Below are 18,609 nucleotides of genomic sequence, written 5' to 3' on the forward strand. Positions count from 1 at the left end.
TGACGCTCCGGGGGATCGTCATGCTACCGGAGCCCGGGGATGAGGTGAGTGACGGCTCGTTGGAATACCCGGGTAACTGTTCCCTGTGTGGAGACTGTGCACTTAACTCCCCCGGAACGAGATCCCGACTGACCTGCATCCAGATACTTTGGGGAGGGGGAGAATATTCATTGTGGACCGGAGCAGACGTTAACTCGGTCCACATGCAGCGAGTCCAGGCAAGGGAGACGGGCCCTGGCCGCACTCAGACCTCCTTTCTGCTAACCATGGTGGGTGTGTGACTGATGTGAGCCTACCTCATGTTACCCAGAGATTTTCTTCCACTGCCGTTATAACTTCCAAACTATGGGGCACTACGACAATGGCATCATGATATTCTGTGAGCAACACACACACAAAATACTTTAGGATTAGTTTTAGGGTTTCTGTTTTAAAGCTGCACTGATTCAGACTAAGGGTATATCTTAAATTTCTGTTATCTTACGAGAGGTGTTATACAGCTATCTTACGAGAGGAGATAAGTTATACAGCTCTCGTTACGTGCACATGCAGGTTTGAAGTTAATAACTCCTCGCCTACTTTGGGCCACGAACTTATCAATCACCCCTGCTGTGGACACTTCCTGGAGGTCCAAGATCTGTACACTCCATGACTGCTGGATTAAGTGTGTAAATGTAGGAGGGGACTATGTTGAAAAATAAATGTGCTAGGTTTTCTAATATTGACTCCTTCTATCTTAGGCCACGAACTTATCAATCACCCCTGGTACTTTGCAAATGGTGAAGTGATGAAGCATCAAGGACCATTTGTCCATCAGTCCTGCGTTTGCTTATACTTCCTCGATAGAAATTCCCTAAAGCATTCATTAACACAAAAAAACTACAAATGCTGAAAATCTGAATTTAAAAGAAAAATGCTGGAAAAGCAATAGACTACCCCAGCAGATTCTTAGATGAAGTGTTGGGGTTGTCTTTTGTACGTGGTGCTCCCAATGTGTCCTCCTCTACATTGATGAGGCCCAGCATAAATTGGGGACTGCTTTGTTGAGCGCCTGCGTTCCATCCTCCAAAAGTGGAATTTCCTGGTGGCCATCTATCATAATTCCTATCCCCATTTCAATATGACTGACCATGGCCTCCTGCCACGATGAGGGCACTCTCAGGGTAGAGGAGCATATTCTGTCTAGGTAGCCTCCAGCGTGATGAACACGGGTTTCTCCTTATAGTATGTTTTTCCCTGAACCATCATGGATAACTTCACTCACCTCAACACTAAACTAATTCCACAACTTAGTCCCTTCTCTTCCTCTTTCTCCAGTCTGGGCTCTTGCCTCTTCTCACCTGCCAAACACCTCCCCCAAAGCCCCTCTTTGTTCCTTTTCTCCTATGTACCACTCTGTTCTGTCAGATTCCTTTTTCTCCAGCCCTTTTTCTTTCCCACACACCTGGCTTCATCTATCACCTTCAGCTTGTTCTCCTTTCCATCTCCCCCACCCCATCTTTTTATTCTGGCCTCTTACCCTTCCTTTCCAGTCCTGAAGAAGGGCTTCAGACCAAAACATCAATTGTTTATTCATTTCCATACTTGCTGCCTAACCTGCTGAGATACAATAAATAAATAATATTGAGGACAAAAGTTGTAGATTCCGTGAAGGTGTTGTGAAATCAATTTACTTTTGAGGTGAGTGAAGTTATCCATGATGGTTCAGGAGACTGATGAGTGAAGGGTAATAACTGTTCCTGAAACTGGTGGTATAGGGCCTAGGGTTCCTGTATCTCCTTCCTGATGGCAGCATTGAGAAGAGAGTATGACCTGGATGCTGTGGGTTGGGGGGTGGTCTTTGATGATAACTGCTGCTTTCTTATGGCACTGCTTCTTGTGGATGTGCCCAGTGGTTGAAAGGCCTTTTCCTGTGATGGCTGTGCTGTATCCACTTTTTTTTGTAAGTTTTTCAGTTCGTGGGCATTGGTGTTTCCATAACAGGTCATGATGAAACCAGTCAGAATATTCTCCACTGTGCATTTATAGAACTTTGTCAAAGGTTCAGATGACATGCTGAATCTGCACAAATTTCTGAGAAGCAGAGGCGCTGCCATGCTTCTTAGTAATGACTTTTACGTGCTGGTCCCAGGATCGATCCTCTGAAGTGATAACACCAAGGAATTGACCCTCCCCACCTCTGATGCCCTAATGAGAACTGGTTCATTGACCTCCAGTTTCCTCTAACTGTACTCAATCATCAACTCTTTGGTTTTGCTGATGTTGAGTGAGAGGCTGTTGTGGCACCACTCAACCAAATTTTCAATCTCCCTCCTGTGTACTGATTCATCACCACCTTTGATTTAGCCAACAAACTTGCATATGTCTTGGAGCTGTGCTTAACCTCACAGTCATAAGAACAAAGTGAGACAAGCAAGAGGCGAAGCAGGCTGCCTAGTTGGTGATGAACTAAAGAAAATGTTTTGAGATTGGAAGCAAAGCATGAGTAAATGACAAAGGGCGGGGATGATGTTAGGCAAAATAGGACTGGGATGACTAAAACTACATATGAAACATAGAAAACCTACAGCACAATACAGGCCCTTTGGCCCACAAAGTTGTGCTGAACATGTCCCTACCTTAGAAATTACTAGGCTTACCTATAGTCCTCTATTTTACTAAGCTCCATGTACCTATCTAAAAGCCTCTTAAAAGACCCTATCGTATCCAGCAGCCTATAATTGGCAGTAGCCTATTCCACGCACTCACCACTCTCTGAGTAAAAAACTTAACACTGACAACTCCTCTGTACCTACTCCCCAGCGACTTAAACCTGTGTCCTCTTGTGGCAACTATTTCAGCCCTGGGAAAAAGCCTTTGACTATCCACATGATCAATGCCTATCATCATCTTGTACACCTCTATCAGATCACCTCTCATCCTCCACTCCAAGGAGAAAAGGCCAAGTTCACTCAACCTATTCTCAGAAGGCATGCTCCCCAATCCAGGCAACATCCTTGTAAATCTCCTCTGCACTCTTTCAATGGCTTCCACATCCTTCCTGTAGTGAGGCAACCAGAACCGAGCACAGTACTCCGTGGGGTCTGACCAGGGTCCTATATAGCTGTAACATTACCTCTTGGCTCATAAATTCAATTCCACAATTGATGAAGGCCAATATACCATACGCCTTCTTAACCACAGAGTCAACCTGCGCAGCTACTTTGAGTGTCCTATGGACTCGGACCCCAAGATCCCTCTGATCCGCCGTTAATACTATATTCTGCCATCATATTTGACCTACCAAAATGAACCACTTCACACTTACCTGGGTTGAACTCCATCTGCCACTTCTCAGCCCAGTTTTGCATCCTTTCAATGTTCCGCTGTAAACTCTGACAGACCTCCACACTATCCACAACACCTCCAACCTTTGTGTCATCAGCAAACTTACTAACCCATCCCTTCACTTCCTCATCCAGGACATTTATAAAAATCACAAAGGGTAAGGGTCCCAGAACAGATCCCAGATCACTGTTGACTGACCTCCATGCAGAATATGACCCATCTACAACCACTCTTTGCCTTCTGTGGGCAAGCCAGTTCTCAATCCACAAAGCAATGTCCCCTTGGATCACATGCCTCCTTACTTTCTCAGTAAGCCTTGCATGGGGTACCTTATCAAATGCCTTGCTAAAATCCATATTCACTACATCTACTGCTCTTCCTTCATCATTGTGTTTAGTCATATCCTCAAAAATTCAATCAGGCTCATAAGGCACAACTTTCCCCATTACAAGGCCATGCTGACTACTCTTAATCATATTATACCTCTCCAAATATTCATAAATCCTGCCTCTCAGGATCTTCTCCATCAACTTACCAACCACTGAGGTAAGACTCACTGGTCTATAATTTCCTGGGCTATCTCTACTCCCTTTCTTGAATAAAGGAACAACATCCGCAACCCTTCAATTCTCCAGAATCTCACCCGTCCCTATTGATGATGCAAAGATCATTGCCTGAGGCTCAGCAATCTCCTCCCTTGTCTCCACAGTAGCCTGGGGTACATCTCATCCGGTCCTAGCAACTTATCCAACCTGATGCTTTCCAAAAGCTCCAGCACATCCTCTTTCTTATCTACATATTAATGACATATCTACATATGCTTGGAGAACCTATAAATACAAATGCTGTCCAAAAAAAATGGAATCATTGGTTATGATCTGAAACTAGAATTAGCTTTTCAACAACATCCTTGATTTCCTCATTTAGTTCGGATTGGCAATAACATGTCATCCACAATCTCCATCAGCACAGGTGCGCCACAAGGTTGTGAGCTTAGTCCCCCGTCCTATTCACTTTACACTTATGACGGTGGCTGAGCACGGTTTCAATGCTATATTTAAGACTGCTAACAACAATATTGTCATTGGCTGAATCAAATGTGGTGACGAATCAGCATACAGAAGGGAGATTGAAAATCTAGCTGAGTGGTACCATAACAACAACCTCTTACTCAATGTCAACAGACCAAGGAGATGATTAGTGACCTCAGGAGAAGGAAACCGGATGCCCATGAGCCAATCCTCAATAGAGGATCAGAGGTGGAGAAGGTCAGCAACTTCAAATTCCTCAATGTTATTTCCTAGAATCAGCATGTAAGTGCAATTATGAAAAAAGCATGGCTCTGCTCCTACTTCCTTGGAAGTTTGCTAAAATTCAGCATGACATCTAAAACTTTGACAAACTTCTATAGATATGTGGTGGAGAGTATATTGACTAGCTACATCATCAATCCCCTTGAACAGAAAACCCTGCAAAAGGTAGTGGATATGACCCAGTACATCATGGGTAAAGCCCTCCCTACCATTCAGCACAATTACATCGAGCCCTGTCGCAGAAAAGCAGCATCCATCATCAGGGTCTGTCACCACCTAGGTCATGCTCTCTTCTCACTGTTGCCATCAGGAAGAAGATAAAGGAACCTCAGGACTCACGCCACCAGGTTCAGAAAGAGTTACTTCCTCTCAATCATCAAACTCTTGAACCAGAGGGGATAACTTCACTCAACTTCACTTACCTCATCACTGAACTGTTTTCACAAAGTGTGGACTCACTTTCAAGGACGCATCATCTCAATTTTCTCAGTATTTATTAGTTATTGATTTTTTTTATTCTTTAGTATTTGAACAATTAGTCTTGTGCACTTGTTGTCTGCCTATTGGTTGTGGTCTTTCAGTGATTCTATTATGGTTTTTGGATTTACTGATTATGCCTGCAAGTAAACAAATCTGAGGGTTGTATATAGTGACATATATATACTTTGATAATAAATTTACTTTGAAATTTTAACATGGCACATTACAGGCCTATGATGTTTTTTAACCTACTCCAAGATCAATCTCATGCTTCCCTCCATTTTTCTTTCATCCATGTGCCTATCCAAAGGTTCTCTTAAATGTCCCTGATATCCCTGCCTCTATCACCATCCCTGCTCGGGCGTTTCACACACCCACAACTCTGTAAGAAAAGAACCCATCTCTGACATACACTCCTCCCTCATACTTTCATCCAATCACCTTAAAATTATGCCCTCTTGTATCAGATACTTCCAACCTAGAGCAAACATGCTGGTTCTTCACTCTGTTAATATCTTTTATCATCTTAAATGTGGGAAATTATAATTTTTCTAACTGAAAGATAAAATGCTGTTTATTGGAAATTTGTATGAAGTGAAAGACAAAGTGGAGCAAAATCTTACAATGAGACATGGCAGGAACTCAGGGCCATGCAAATGGATAGAATAAGGTACTCACCCAATCTGCAGAGCGGACCTGTGCAAGAGCAGGAAGCATTGAAAAGAACAAGTCTCCTTGCTTATGGATTTCACTAGGACTAAGAAAAAGAAGGTAGTTTTAAGCATTGTAGGAGTGGCTATATTGTGAGTGTATGTTGTAACAGTGGGGAGCTGAGGCTTTGGCAAGAAGCGGCAGAGGCTAAGATGAGTTTCTGGCTAAGTTTTGTTTTTTTTAATTTTCTTTATTATTGCACAGGCAGAGCAGCAAGAATGGAACCCAGGGCAGTAGTGATGCTCCTCTTGCATGATATAGGGTGACCTCCAGTGTCCCTGATGACTACTCCTTCAAGAAGTACCATCAGCTGCAACGCCTTGCAGATTGTGTTAGAAAACTGGATGACCTACCGATCATTCAGAAGAATGAGGAGCTGACAGATAGGAGCTACAGGAAAGGCAGTAACGCTTAAGTTGCAGGAGGCAAGTAACTGGGTGACTGTTAGGAGAGGGAAAAATAATAGACACACTGTAGAGTACACCTGTGGCCATTCCCTCAATAAAAAGTATACGGCTTTGGATACTGTTGGTCGGGGAAAAATACCAGGAGCAAACCACAGTGACCAGGTCTCCACTACTGAGTCTGGTCCTGTGGCTCAGAAAGGAAGGGGGAGAAGAAGAGAGTGGTAATGATAGGAGATTCAGCAGTTAGTGAAACAAAACTGGAGAGTCTGTGGATGTGAAAGAGACTCCTGGATGGTATACTGCCTTCTGGGTGTGAGGGTCGGGGATAGCTCAGATCAAGTCCACAGCATTCTTAAAAGGGGCAGGGAGAGCAGACAGAAGTTGTGGTACATATTAGTACTAACAATAGCCAGCAAAAGGCATGAGGTCCTGAAAAGCAAATATAGGGAGCTCGGAAGGAAGTGAAAAAGCAGAACCTCAAAGATAGTAATCCCAGGATTGCTGCCTTTGCCACGCACCAGTGACGGTAAGAATAGAGTGACAGAGTAGATGAATGTGTGGCTGAAGAATTGGTGCAAGGGGCAGGCGTTCAGGTTTGTAGATCATTGGGATCTCTTATGGGGAAGGTCGGACCTCTATATAAAGGATGGGTTACACTTGGACTTGAGAGGGATCAATGTCCTGCAGGAAGGTTTGTCAGAGCCGTTGAGAAGGGTTTAAACTATGTTGGCAAGGGAATAGGAACCAGAGTGATGGGGCAGTTGATAGGGTAAAATTGCAGTCACTGAGATGGGTATTTTCCTGCATTATCAGGAACAGGAGTGATGAACGGAGCATGAGTCAGTACATGGAAATAAAACATTCTGGCTGTTACAGAGTCTTAGTAGTCACAACGGGAGGAATGGCTGCTGTTGTGGGGGTAAAAGATGTATCACAGCTGCAGAAAGGGAGGACATCGTGGAGGGATCATCTATTCAGTATGGGTGCAAGTCAGAAACCGGAAGGGAGCAATCGCACATTTAGGAGTAATCTTTCGGCCCACACAATGGAAGCAGGAACAGATCAGTAGTCAGTATTTGGAATGGTGCAAAAATAACAGGGTTATCATGGGTGACATCAGCTTCACTAATATTGATTGGCACCTCCTTAGTGCAAGAGGTGTAGATGGGGCTGAATTTGTTCTTTTGTCCAGGAAGGATTCCTGACACAATATATGGACACACTGATGAGGTCATGCTGGATGTAGAACTAGGCAATGAGCTCAGGGTTGCATATGGTGACATATATGTACTTAAATAATAAATTTACTTTGACAGTATTTAATTGGGTGGGGACAGAGCGAATTATGATGCTGTTAATAACTTGGGAGTGTAAAATGGGAACAAATATTTTCCGGCTAATGAGCATTTGGTGAAGGATATTTTGATTAGTGATAGAGGTGAGGAGCAGTCAGGAAGGTTACAAAATAGGTTATCTTAATTGGTCTAGTGCCAATCAATCCTGCAGACACAAATTATAAGCTTTAACAGGAGTACAAAATCTTCCTTGATAATGCATATTGACGCTGGTACTTTCTTAAACTTTCATTGACCCTGCATGAGGAATCAAGTAATTTACGTGCATTCAGAAAGCTAATTCAGATGTAATACATAAAAAGTAATACGTTTAATAATACTTCAATTAAAACTTTGAATAGAACTATTTATAAAAACCTGGTCTATTGATTTAAATTTTAAAAATTCAACATAATTTTGACAACTATAAAAATTGATTTTCCATGTGATTTACTGGAATTCTTTTTTTAAAAAAAGACAGTACAAAACCCCTAAATGCACAAGGCTTTGAAAGATGATATATCACTGGACATTTTATAAAATTCAGACTCTGATGCCAATTAGTGAAGGAAAATGTTAGAATCCATTATTAAGAAAAATTTTGGAAAATCATGTCAAGTAGAGTGAAAGTGACTTTGTGAAAGCAAAATTTAGGTTTGCTAGAGTTAGTAATGTGTACAACCAGTTCCCCATGGTAAGTTCATTCAGAAAGTCAGGAAGCATGAGATCCAGAGAATCTTTGCTGTGTGGCTTGCCCACAGAAGGCAGAAATAGAGCTTATTTGCCCTGTACGTCGGTGATTAATGGCATTCTGCGGGGATCTATTCCTGTACATCTGTGCTCTTTGTGATTTTTATAAATGTCTTAGATGGAGAAGTGGATGACTGGGTTGGTAAGTTTGCAGATGACACAAAGGTCAGTGTTTATAGTGTAGAAGGTTGTCAAATGGGACACTAACGAGATACAGAGCTGGGCTGAGAAGTGGCAAGCTAAATAAGTGTAAAGTGATACACTTCAGAAGTTCGAACTTGATGGCAGGGTACATAGTTAATAGCAGGAATCTTGTGGAGCACCAGTGTTTAGAATAATCGTGACAGAGGTATGCTGCCTGTGCTTACTATTGCGGTCTGCAGATAGCAAGTTGAGAATCCAGTTGCAGAAGCTAGTGTTGTTGACTCCAAGGGTTCAAAGTGTGATGGGTTTGGCAGGAGGAAAAGAAATGGCTTGCATTTATATAGAGCTTTTCCTGCCTGTTTCAGAATGTCACCTTACAACCATTAATGTACTTCTGAATTATGGCCTTGCATTTAATGTGTGAACAGCATGCATTCACAGATGATAATGTAAAAATCAGATAATTAGCTTTAAATTTTTGACTAGGGCATGAATACTGGCATCAGGATACAAGAGATAACTGCCTGTTTTTTCCCAACCGCATGACCTATCAGGCATCCATTTGAAGATAGAAATAATATCTTGAGATCTTTTGACTGTCTCACCATTGAACTTGTTATAAACTATATTTGTATTCAGAACCTCAGTCAGTCATTGCTGAAACAACAGAGTGGAAATGAGGACAAAAGCAATTTTTCTTTAGTCATTCTGGAAAGGAGGGGAAGTAATATCAGAAATAAGGAAGTGGGAAGGATGTGGTTGAATAAATCAGAGTGCAGGTAAATCTTCAGCTAAGGTTAATGCATGATAGATGGGATGCATTGCTACCAGAAGTGAAATCATTTTCACAAAGATGATGGCAAAATTGTTGGAAATGAATGAGTCTTTCCAAGAAATGTGGTAGGAACAAGTGTAATTAAAGTAGCCAGAGAAGTGAACTGAACACAAGAGATTCTGCAGATGCTAGAAATCCAGAGCAATACACACAAAATGCTAGAAGAACTCAGCAAGTCAGTCAGCATCTATGGAACTGAATATTAACACTTGACATTTGAGGCCAAGAATCCTTCTTCAGGACTGGAAAGGAAGGGGGAAGAAGTCAGAAAAAGGTGGGGGAGAGGAAGGAGTACAAGCTAGAAGGTGATAGGTGAAACCAGGTGGGTGGGGGAGGGGGGACAAAGTAAGAAGTTAGGAAGCGATGGGTGGGAAAGATAAACGGCCAGAGAAGATAGAATCTGATAGGAGAGGAGAGTGGATCATGGAAGAAAGGGAAGTAGGAGGGGAACCAGGGAAGGTGATGGCCAGGTAAGGAGAAGAGGTAAGAGTGGTGCCAGAGTGGGGAAGTAATGAAGGGGGAGGGGGAAGTTACCAGAAAATGGAGAAATCAATGTTCTGCCATCAGGTTGGAGGCTACCCAGACAGAATATGAAGTGTTGCTTCTCCACCCTGAGAGTGGCCTCATGGTGGCAGAAGAGGAAGACATAGACTGACATGTCGGAATAAGAATAGGGATTGGAATTAAAATGGTTGGCCACTGGGAAAACCTGTTTTTTGCAGATGGAGCGAAGGTGTTCAACCAAGTGGTCCCCCAGTCTACCTTGTGTCTCACCAATATAGAGGAGGCCAACATAAATGACCCCAACAAGATTCGCAGGTGAAATGTTGCCTCACGTGGAAGGACTGTTTGGGGCACTGAATGAAGGTGAGGAAGGAGGTCAATAGGCAGGTGTAGCACTTCTTCCACTTGCAGGGATAAGTACCAGGTGTGAGATTAGTGGGAAGAGGGGTGGGAAAGATGTGTTTAGTGGTAAGATCCCGTTGAAGATGGCGGAAGTTATGGAGAATGGTGTGCTTAAATTTGATACGAGTTGATAACCAGCCCCTTGAAATGGATTTAGTCTCAACGTGAAATGCTGACAATTCATTTTCCCCCACAAATGAATTATTCCACAGTTGCACCAGATTCCTGCATCTGCAGTTTTTTGTGACCCCTCTGAAATAAGTTCAGAATGAGAAGTGTCACAGATGGGATATGTGAATGGGAGGTAAGGATAGAAATTGGAAGCAGAGTTCATAGGAGTTTATTGTTGGCACAAGAACAAGAAGTACTACTAATATGGAAATCAATTTACAGGAAATAGTGAGAAGCAAAAATTTTTTTTTACCAATTATGCAAAGACAGACAGGAGTGTGAATTTTAGATTTCCAAAGCAAGCACTTTTGAAGCATCTTTGGAATCAGTGGAACTTCAAGACCCGAGATGCATTCAACACACACAAAATGCTGGAGAAACTCAGCAGGCCAGGCAGCATCGATGGAAAAGAGTACAGTCGACGTTTCGGGCTGAGACCCTTCATCAGGACCGTCAGCATTTTGTGTATGTTGCTTGGATTTCCAGCATCTGCAGATTTTCTCTTGTTTGTGACTTGAGATGCATTGTTTCTTTACTTCTTAGAGAACCTATTTTATAAATATAACATTCCGTCATTTTCAGTAATGTATTCCTTTGTGTTTAGCTTGGCAAAAATCTGATAAATGAGCTGGTGATGCAGAAACTTGAGGTTTCTTTTCAGTCTAACTGATTGATTTTCTTTCTTCAAATTAGGTTTCTTGTTTTCTTTACCAAGATATGGGCAAACAGTGTTTTAAGTATATCACCTAAAAAGTTGGCACAGAAGCAGTGGTATTACTTTACTGCAATAAAATCACGGTTTTTTGCAGAACGATTTTTTTACAAAGATAACACCCCAGAATTTGGCATGATGTCAGTACAGCAACTTGAAGAAGACATTGATCTTTATGTTCCTGCTGCAGCAGTCCGTGGCTTAACTCAGCTAAACAGGGACTTATTTCAGAAAACTGTTGCAGTTCCAGCTCTTAAAGTGAGAAAGGACTTAATCAACAAAGTCATGAAACCTCTGAGAAATGTTGCAATAAAAAGACCTGGACTGAAGCGTGTAGTTGAAGATTCTAAGGATGAAATGTATAGATTCATCTTGATGGACCCAAACAAAATATCATGCTCAGAATCTTTTGGAGCTTTCGAGAGAGCTGTTTTAAAGGAATATAATGTTGATCCTCAGATTCACCTGTATAATTTAGAACTGACATATGAACATTTCAAACCTGAAGAGATTCTGAAGGCAGTTTTGCCTGAAGGACAGGACGTAACTACTGGATTTAGCAGAATTGGCCACATTGCTCACATGAATCTTCGAGATCATCAGCTTCCATACAAGCATTTGATTGGTAGGGTCTGTATTTAATTGTCTTTAAGCAAAAGAAAATATTTTCTGTCTCATAGAGATAGCAATTTTATTTAATGCGAACTTTGCTGAATTGATGACATATAACTAATCAATCTATCAATCATCTATTTTTACCAATATTTGTGATAAATATTTAGATTTAATTTGTTATTAAGTTTTAAAATGTAAGTTTATAAATAATGCATTTAGTTTAGGGCTGTCGTCCTATATCAAAAATAGATGCAGATTATTCAAAACAACTGAATTAAATTATGATTCTTATTACATACATGCCAATAATTTTCTTTCTTAGGTCAAGTTATAATGGATAAGAATCCTGGAATAACTTCAGTGGTTAATAAAATTAATATTATTGAGAATACTTACCGTAATTTTCAGATGGAAGTACTGGCGGGGGAAGACAATATGATAGCAAAGGTAAGAATTTTAAATTTCAGTTTATTTTTTTCCCCAGTGATGTTCGTATAATCTTTTTAATTTTCTAAAAAACAGCTTTTTTAACAGACACAATTAAAGAATCTTGGCCAATCTTTTAGCAGAAACATAAATTGTGATGCTCACGTGCAAACATAATGCTTTGTTTTTTAACATGTGCAAACCTAATTTAAACAAGAAACTTAACATAGTAATAATCATGGAGACACAGCACTGCAGATGCTGGAACCTGGAGCAGAATAAAACTGACTGCTGGACTAACACAGCAGGTCAGGCAGCAATTGTTAATTGAAATTGACCATAGTGGGCCAGTGCAGCGGGTGCTGTAAGAGAAAGAGTTGGGGAGTGGCATTAAATCAGTTTAGAACAAACACTGATTGATCTACGCAGCCAACAAATAGGCAGGTGTAGTTATTGAGCAAACACGAAGAAATCTGCAGATGCTGGAAATTCGAACAACACACACAAAATGCTGGTGGAACACAGCAGGCCAGGCAGCATTTATAGAGAGAAACGCTGTCGACGTTTCGGGCCGAGACCCTTCATCAGGTAGATGACCAAATCTGCACACGATACTTAAAATTAGGCCTCACCAACATCTTATAAAACCTCAACATAATATCCTATTTCCTGTACTCAGTACCTTTATTTATGAAGTCCAATGTCCCAAAATCTTTCTTTACAACCCTTTCAACCTGTGATGTCACTTTAAATTAATTATGGGCCTATATTCCCAGATCCCATTGTTCTACAGCACTCCTCAGTGCTCTACCATTAATTGTGAAACCTACCCTGGTTGGTCGTACTGAAGTGCAACACCAAATGGCAGATGGAATTTAATGCAGACAAGTGTGAAGTGTTGCAAAGGCTCTGGCAATTTCTGCACTTGCCTCCCATGGGCTCTGAGGGAACACCTTGCCACGCTGTGGGGATTTATTCACCCTAATTTGCCTGAAGGCAGCAAATACCACCTCCTCTGTAATCTGTGTAGGGTCACTGTAGTTGATGCCGCTTTCCCTCACTTCTATATACTCTGTGTCCATCTTTTGAGTAAATACAAATGCAAAAAAATCATTTGGGGTTACCCCATCTCTTTTGGCTGCACACAATCTGATCTTCCAGAGGACCAATTTTGTCCCTCACAGTCCTTTTGCTCTTAATATGCCTATAGAATCCCTTAGGATTATCCTTCACCTTGTGTACTAGGGCCTCGTGTCTTCTTTTAGCTTTCCTGATTTCTTTTTTTTAAGTGTTCTTGTGCATTTCTTATACTCCATAAGCACCTCATTTGTTCCTACCTGCCTATACCTGCTATGCATCTCCTTTTTTCTTCTTAACCAGGGCCTCAATATCTCTTGAAAACCAAGGTTCCCTAAACCTGTTTATCTTTACCTTTTTATTCTGACAGGATTATACAAGCTTTGAACTCTCAAAATTTCACTTTTGAAAACCTCCTGCTTACCAAGTACACCTTTGCCAAAAAACAGGCTGCCCCAATCCAGACTTGCCAGATGCTTTCTCATACCATCAAATTTGGCCTTTTTCCAATTTACTATCTCAACCCGCAAACCAGACCTATCTTTTTACTTTGAAACTAATGGCATTATGATCACTAGATATAAAGTGTACCCCTGCACAAACCTCTGTCACATGTCCTGCCTCATTTCCTAATATCAGATCAAGTATTGCACGTTCTGTCGTTGGGACTTCTACATACTGATTAAGGAAACTTTCTTGAACATATTCAACAAACACTATTCCATCTAGTCTTTTTACAGTATGGGAGTCCCAGTCAATATGTGGAAAGTTAAAATCACTTAGTATAACAACCCTATGTTTCATACAACATTCTGCAATCTCTTTACAAAATCATTCTTCTAAATCCATCTGACTGTTTGGTGGTTTGTAATATAGCCCCATTAACATGGTTGTACTTCTTTTATTCCCAAGGTCCATCTATAATGCTTCACTAGATGAGTTCTCCAGTCTGTCCTGACTGAGCACTGCTGTGGCATTTTCCCTGACTTGTAACACTACCCTTCTTCCATTAATCCCTCCTGCTCTGTCATATCTAAAACAACAGAACCCCAGAATATTGAGCTGCTAGTCCTGCAACCACATCTCACTAATATCACAATTCCATGTGTTGATCCGTGCCCTGAGCTCATCTGCCTTTCCTACAATACATCTTGCATTGAAATAGATACAGCTCAGGACGTTAGTCGCATCATGCTCAACTTTTTTGATTCCTGGATTTGTCTATGGGCTTAACAACATGTCTCCAAAACCTCTCCACGATCTGTTCTGGTGCCCCAGTTCCCATCCCCCTGCAACTCTAGTTGAAAGCCTCCCCCAGCCCCCCCACCATACAGCACCAGCAAACCTTTTCAATAGGATGTTAGTCCCCTTCCAGTTCAGGTGCCAACTGCACAGGTCCAACCATCCCAGGAAGAGAACCCCAGTGATCCAAAAATTTGACTCTCTCCCTTCACACCAACTCCTTCCCTAGTGTTCAACTGTATAGTCTTCATATTTCTGGCCTTACTAGCACATGACATATCCAGCAATCCTACTTACAAACGTTTGCCTTCTCTCACTCAGATCTCTCTTTGCTGTAGCCTCTAAGAGCTAAAGCCTCAAAAACCCCACTCTAACTCTATCCACTCCAGTAACAGCAGCTCCATCAATGGCCGCTTCACTTGCCTCTACCTTATTTTAATTTGTTCTTGCCAATCAATCCCAAATGCTGATTGGCCTCTGCTCAAAATACCAAACCATCATGAGTCGATGCCTTTTCGACTCGGTGAACCTGAGTGAGCTATGTCTTCCAATCTCTGATTGGCTGCTGCTCAAAAGTAATGGTCATCATATTTTTGCCATTGGTGTTACCTTGGGTATTAAACTGCAGTTACAGGCAATCCAGTCTCTTCATTATCCAAGGCAATATTGTCCGAAGTTAAAATATGTGATAGAAAGAGAATATGCCTACATTTTAACTTTCAAATAATCTTAACCATCACAAACCAAAACCACCTCATCCAGAAACAAATGTTTTATGCAATAATGAAAGAATATTTTTATACATATTTGGTAAGATGATTATAGAGTGCAACTTTGATAAAATATGGGTATCGAGAAACAACTTTTAATCCTTGAATTGTGTATGTGAAATTAATATTTTGTCTGATTCCCATCTGGATTTTTTAACCTTTCAATATCTGAAAAAAGCAATGTACTGAGTCTCATGATATTTGGGTCGCATTGTAACACCAGGGCAAAAATAATAGATTTATTATTTATTCTTAATGCATTTCATTTGGAATTAAATTGTATACAATTTATATAGGAACCCAATAGTGGATGGAATTTGTAAAGGACAGCAGTACTAGGGTTGAATTGTCTGATTGCCTTTTCTAGGAAGTGTGGATAACTTTTTAAAGACACAATAGAATGTCTGCCGGAAAATAATGTTTTGACTCTATTTACAAAGTAAAACCTGGCATAGATTTACGGTAATAATTACAGGACATTTGGTGGAAAGTATTTAAGATGCCAGTCTCCTGCTGCATCCATCCATTCCCAGGGATGTGTTTAAATACTATATTGATAAGCTAGTCAGGAATACTTTGCACTAGTAGTTCTATTGTAACGTGAAGTAGGTGATTTGTTTTTAAAAGACAGTGTTCTATTTCACTTTTAAATCCATCTTATCTGTTCCATTCTTGAAAAAATTACAATCGGGTGTGTTCTCACAGTTCTGTTTTGATAGCTTAGTGTTAATGATTTTATTTACTTTCTATCAGCAATTGAAGTATAAAAAATATACATTGTGTCTTGATAGGTCAAAGAGAACAACATAACATATGAATTTGATTTTTCCAAAGTCTACTGGAATCCGCGACTCAGCACAGAACATGGTCGAATAGTTGATCTTTTGAAAGCTGGAGATCTAGTGTATGATGTATTTGCTGGTGTTGGACCTTTTGCTATTCCAGCAGCAAAGAAAAAATGCAAAGTTATGGCAAATGATCTTAACCCAGAATCTTATAAGTGGCTGGTGCATAACTGCAAGATGAACAAAGTAGATAAAAATGTACAAACATTCAATCTGGATGGTAGGAACTTTATTATGGGTCCAGTTAAAGAAGATTTAGCAAAACAAATTGCAACATTTTCTTTAAAGGAGGACAAAAACTCTATTCACATAATCATGAATCTGCCTGGTTTGGCAATTGAGTTCCTGGATGCATTTAGACATCTTTTACAGGAACAGGATTCTTTTGATGTTTTGCCTACAGTCCATTGCTACAGTTTTTCCAAGAACGATGAACCTGCGCAAGATATTCAGAGAAGAGCAGAGTATTTCCTAAATACCACTCTAGAAGGACGTTGCTCGATCCATTTGGTTCGCAATGTGGCCCCAAACAAGGAAATGATGTGTATAAGTTTTATGGTCCCTGCTGAGGTGCTGTGCAGAAATCCATCAGCAGAAGGTTAGTACCTCTATGGCAGTATCTATTTTTGATCATGTCACATTGTAATTGTGACATTTTCCAAAATTCATTGTGATTAAGTTTACCATTGCATAATAGACAATGCCTTAAACATTTAAATTAGAATATCACCCTTGTTAACCTGATCTACAAAAAAAAATATTCTTCCAAATTCAGGGGCTGGCATTAGAAGGAACACCACTAAATATTTCTGTAAATGCCCTAAGGACTTGTATTGCTAAAAGCTATTGCACTACCCCAAACCTAAATTGGTTATTAGTATAACCATTTATCTTATAAATTTGAAGGCTTGTGACATTTATAATTGAGCTATGTTTTATTTAGCGTATGGGTATAAATTAGCTCTGTAATTTTAAGCATAATGGTAGCCACTAATAATTAAAAATACTTTGATTTTATTGTGCTATATTTGATTTCAATAAGTGAAATTTAATTCCTTTATTTTACACATAACTTGTTCCTACATTTTGTGATCCTGTTGTGACCACCTTTCTGGCAGGGAAAGACACTGTTCGGAAACTATGAAAGAGAATGTCATTTTTCATCCTACTGCTGAAAATGGTTATTTATTATAAAGCGTATACTGAGGACTGCTGGAATTAATTTACCCAGTATTAAAAGAATTGTATACCGCCAGCATAATTAAAGCAGATTTGAGATACAGAGCAGGAATTTGTAAGACTATAAAAAATTTTATTAAGGGATTGGAGATCAGAAATACTGGATTAAAACAAAATTGTTTTTGTGAGTTTTAGTTTAGTTGCAGATTAAAAGTTCCGTCATTCATATGCAATTTTCTTTTTTACTTCCCAGACAATACCAAAGAACCAGCTCCAAAACGCCTAAGGTTTGATGAGACTACTGCCTGTAATGGACCACGATGACTTGTGATAAATGAGCAACCTCAATTTTAGCAGTTAAGAAACTGAATACAGTGCAATTTAATTGCCAGTCACTTAAAGGAATCTGAATGTTTGCATCATTTCCTGGTCTCCTTTCTCCTGGTCATGACTTGCTTCTATAAACAGCCAGTGATTTGTTATAATGGGGATTGAAGTCCTCTCAAGGGCTCACTTTACTTTCTAGCCAGGATAGTTTTTCCACTGTGGATATTGAATTCTATCATATTAATAAGTAACCAATGGAAAATCTTGACTTCCTTCATCACCATTAGAACTGCAAATAAAATTTTAAAAAAATGCATTCAGCATTCATGAATCATTTTGGTTTTTGGAACACTTTCAGAAAGCTTAAATATCTTGAAATATATTCTTTTGAGCAGAGCAAATTTCAGTAGGTTTGGGCTTCTGCCCAAATGCAGTAAAATAAATTGCATTTATCATAACCTATTTTCGGCAGCTATAGTATCTAAATGATTGGGTTTCAATTTACAGTAGTGGTGAAGCAGTTTGTATTCCATTGAAAGAGTAAGATACTCATAACAAATATCTTGAGATTGTTAAATGAATTTTTCTGCTTTTGGGCTGTTATAATCAAGATTAATAAAATAAAAACATCCAATGTTTTTCTAAGATTCGAAACAATGAAAATATGCCAAATGATTATTTATCATGGAAATTTTTAGGTTTAAAAATGAGTTAGCACACTATTAAAAACATAACAATATAAATCTGTTTTGCTGATGACAAAGGGGCAGTACGATAGCGTAGTGGTTAGCAGGATTCAATTCTTGTCACTGCCTGTAAGAAGTTTGTACATTTTCCCCATGATCATGTGAGTTTCCTCCCACAATCCATAGATGTACTGGTTGTTAGGTTAATTGATCATTGTAAATTGTCCCATGATTAGGCTAAGATTAAATTGTGGATTGCTGGGCAATGTGATTGGAAGGGCCTTTTCCATGTTGTATCTCAATCAATCAAATAAATAAGTAGGCTACTGAATGAACTCAGCAGCATCTGTGG

At 40.0% G+C, this 18,609-nt stretch overlaps 1 protein-coding gene across 3 annotated transcripts; it reads left to right on the plus strand.

Moving 5' to 3' along the window:
* The first annotated feature begins 11 nt into the window (after positions 1-11).
* Positions 12-17,891, plus strand: trmt5 (tRNA methyltransferase 5). 3 transcript variants are annotated; one of them, XM_073039537.1, is made up of 5 exons: positions 12-44; positions 11,072-11,715; positions 12,028-12,152; positions 16,012-16,663; positions 17,498-17,891. In XM_073039537.1, the coding sequence occupies exons 1-5, from the start codon at positions 40-42 to the stop codon at positions 17,566-17,568; spliced, it is 1,497 nt and encodes a 498-aa protein (XP_072895638.1). In that variant the 5' UTR covers positions 12-39; the 3' UTR covers positions 17,569-17,891. The 3 variants fall into 3 exon arrangements, with proteins under 3 accessions (XP_072895638.1, XP_072895639.1, XP_072895637.1); XM_073039538.1 differs by lacking the exon at positions 12-44 and adding an exon at positions 64-269; XM_073039536.1 differs by lacking the exon at positions 12-44 and adding an exon at positions 4,510-4,595.
* The last annotated feature ends 718 nt before the right edge of the window (positions 17,892-18,609 follow it).

Source organism: Hemitrygon akajei, chromosome 3, assembly GCF_048418815.1.
Source record: "Hemitrygon akajei chromosome 3, sHemAka1.3, whole genome shotgun sequence".
Classification (NCBI taxonomy): Eukaryota; Metazoa; Chordata; class Chondrichthyes; order Myliobatiformes; family Dasyatidae; genus Hemitrygon; species Hemitrygon akajei.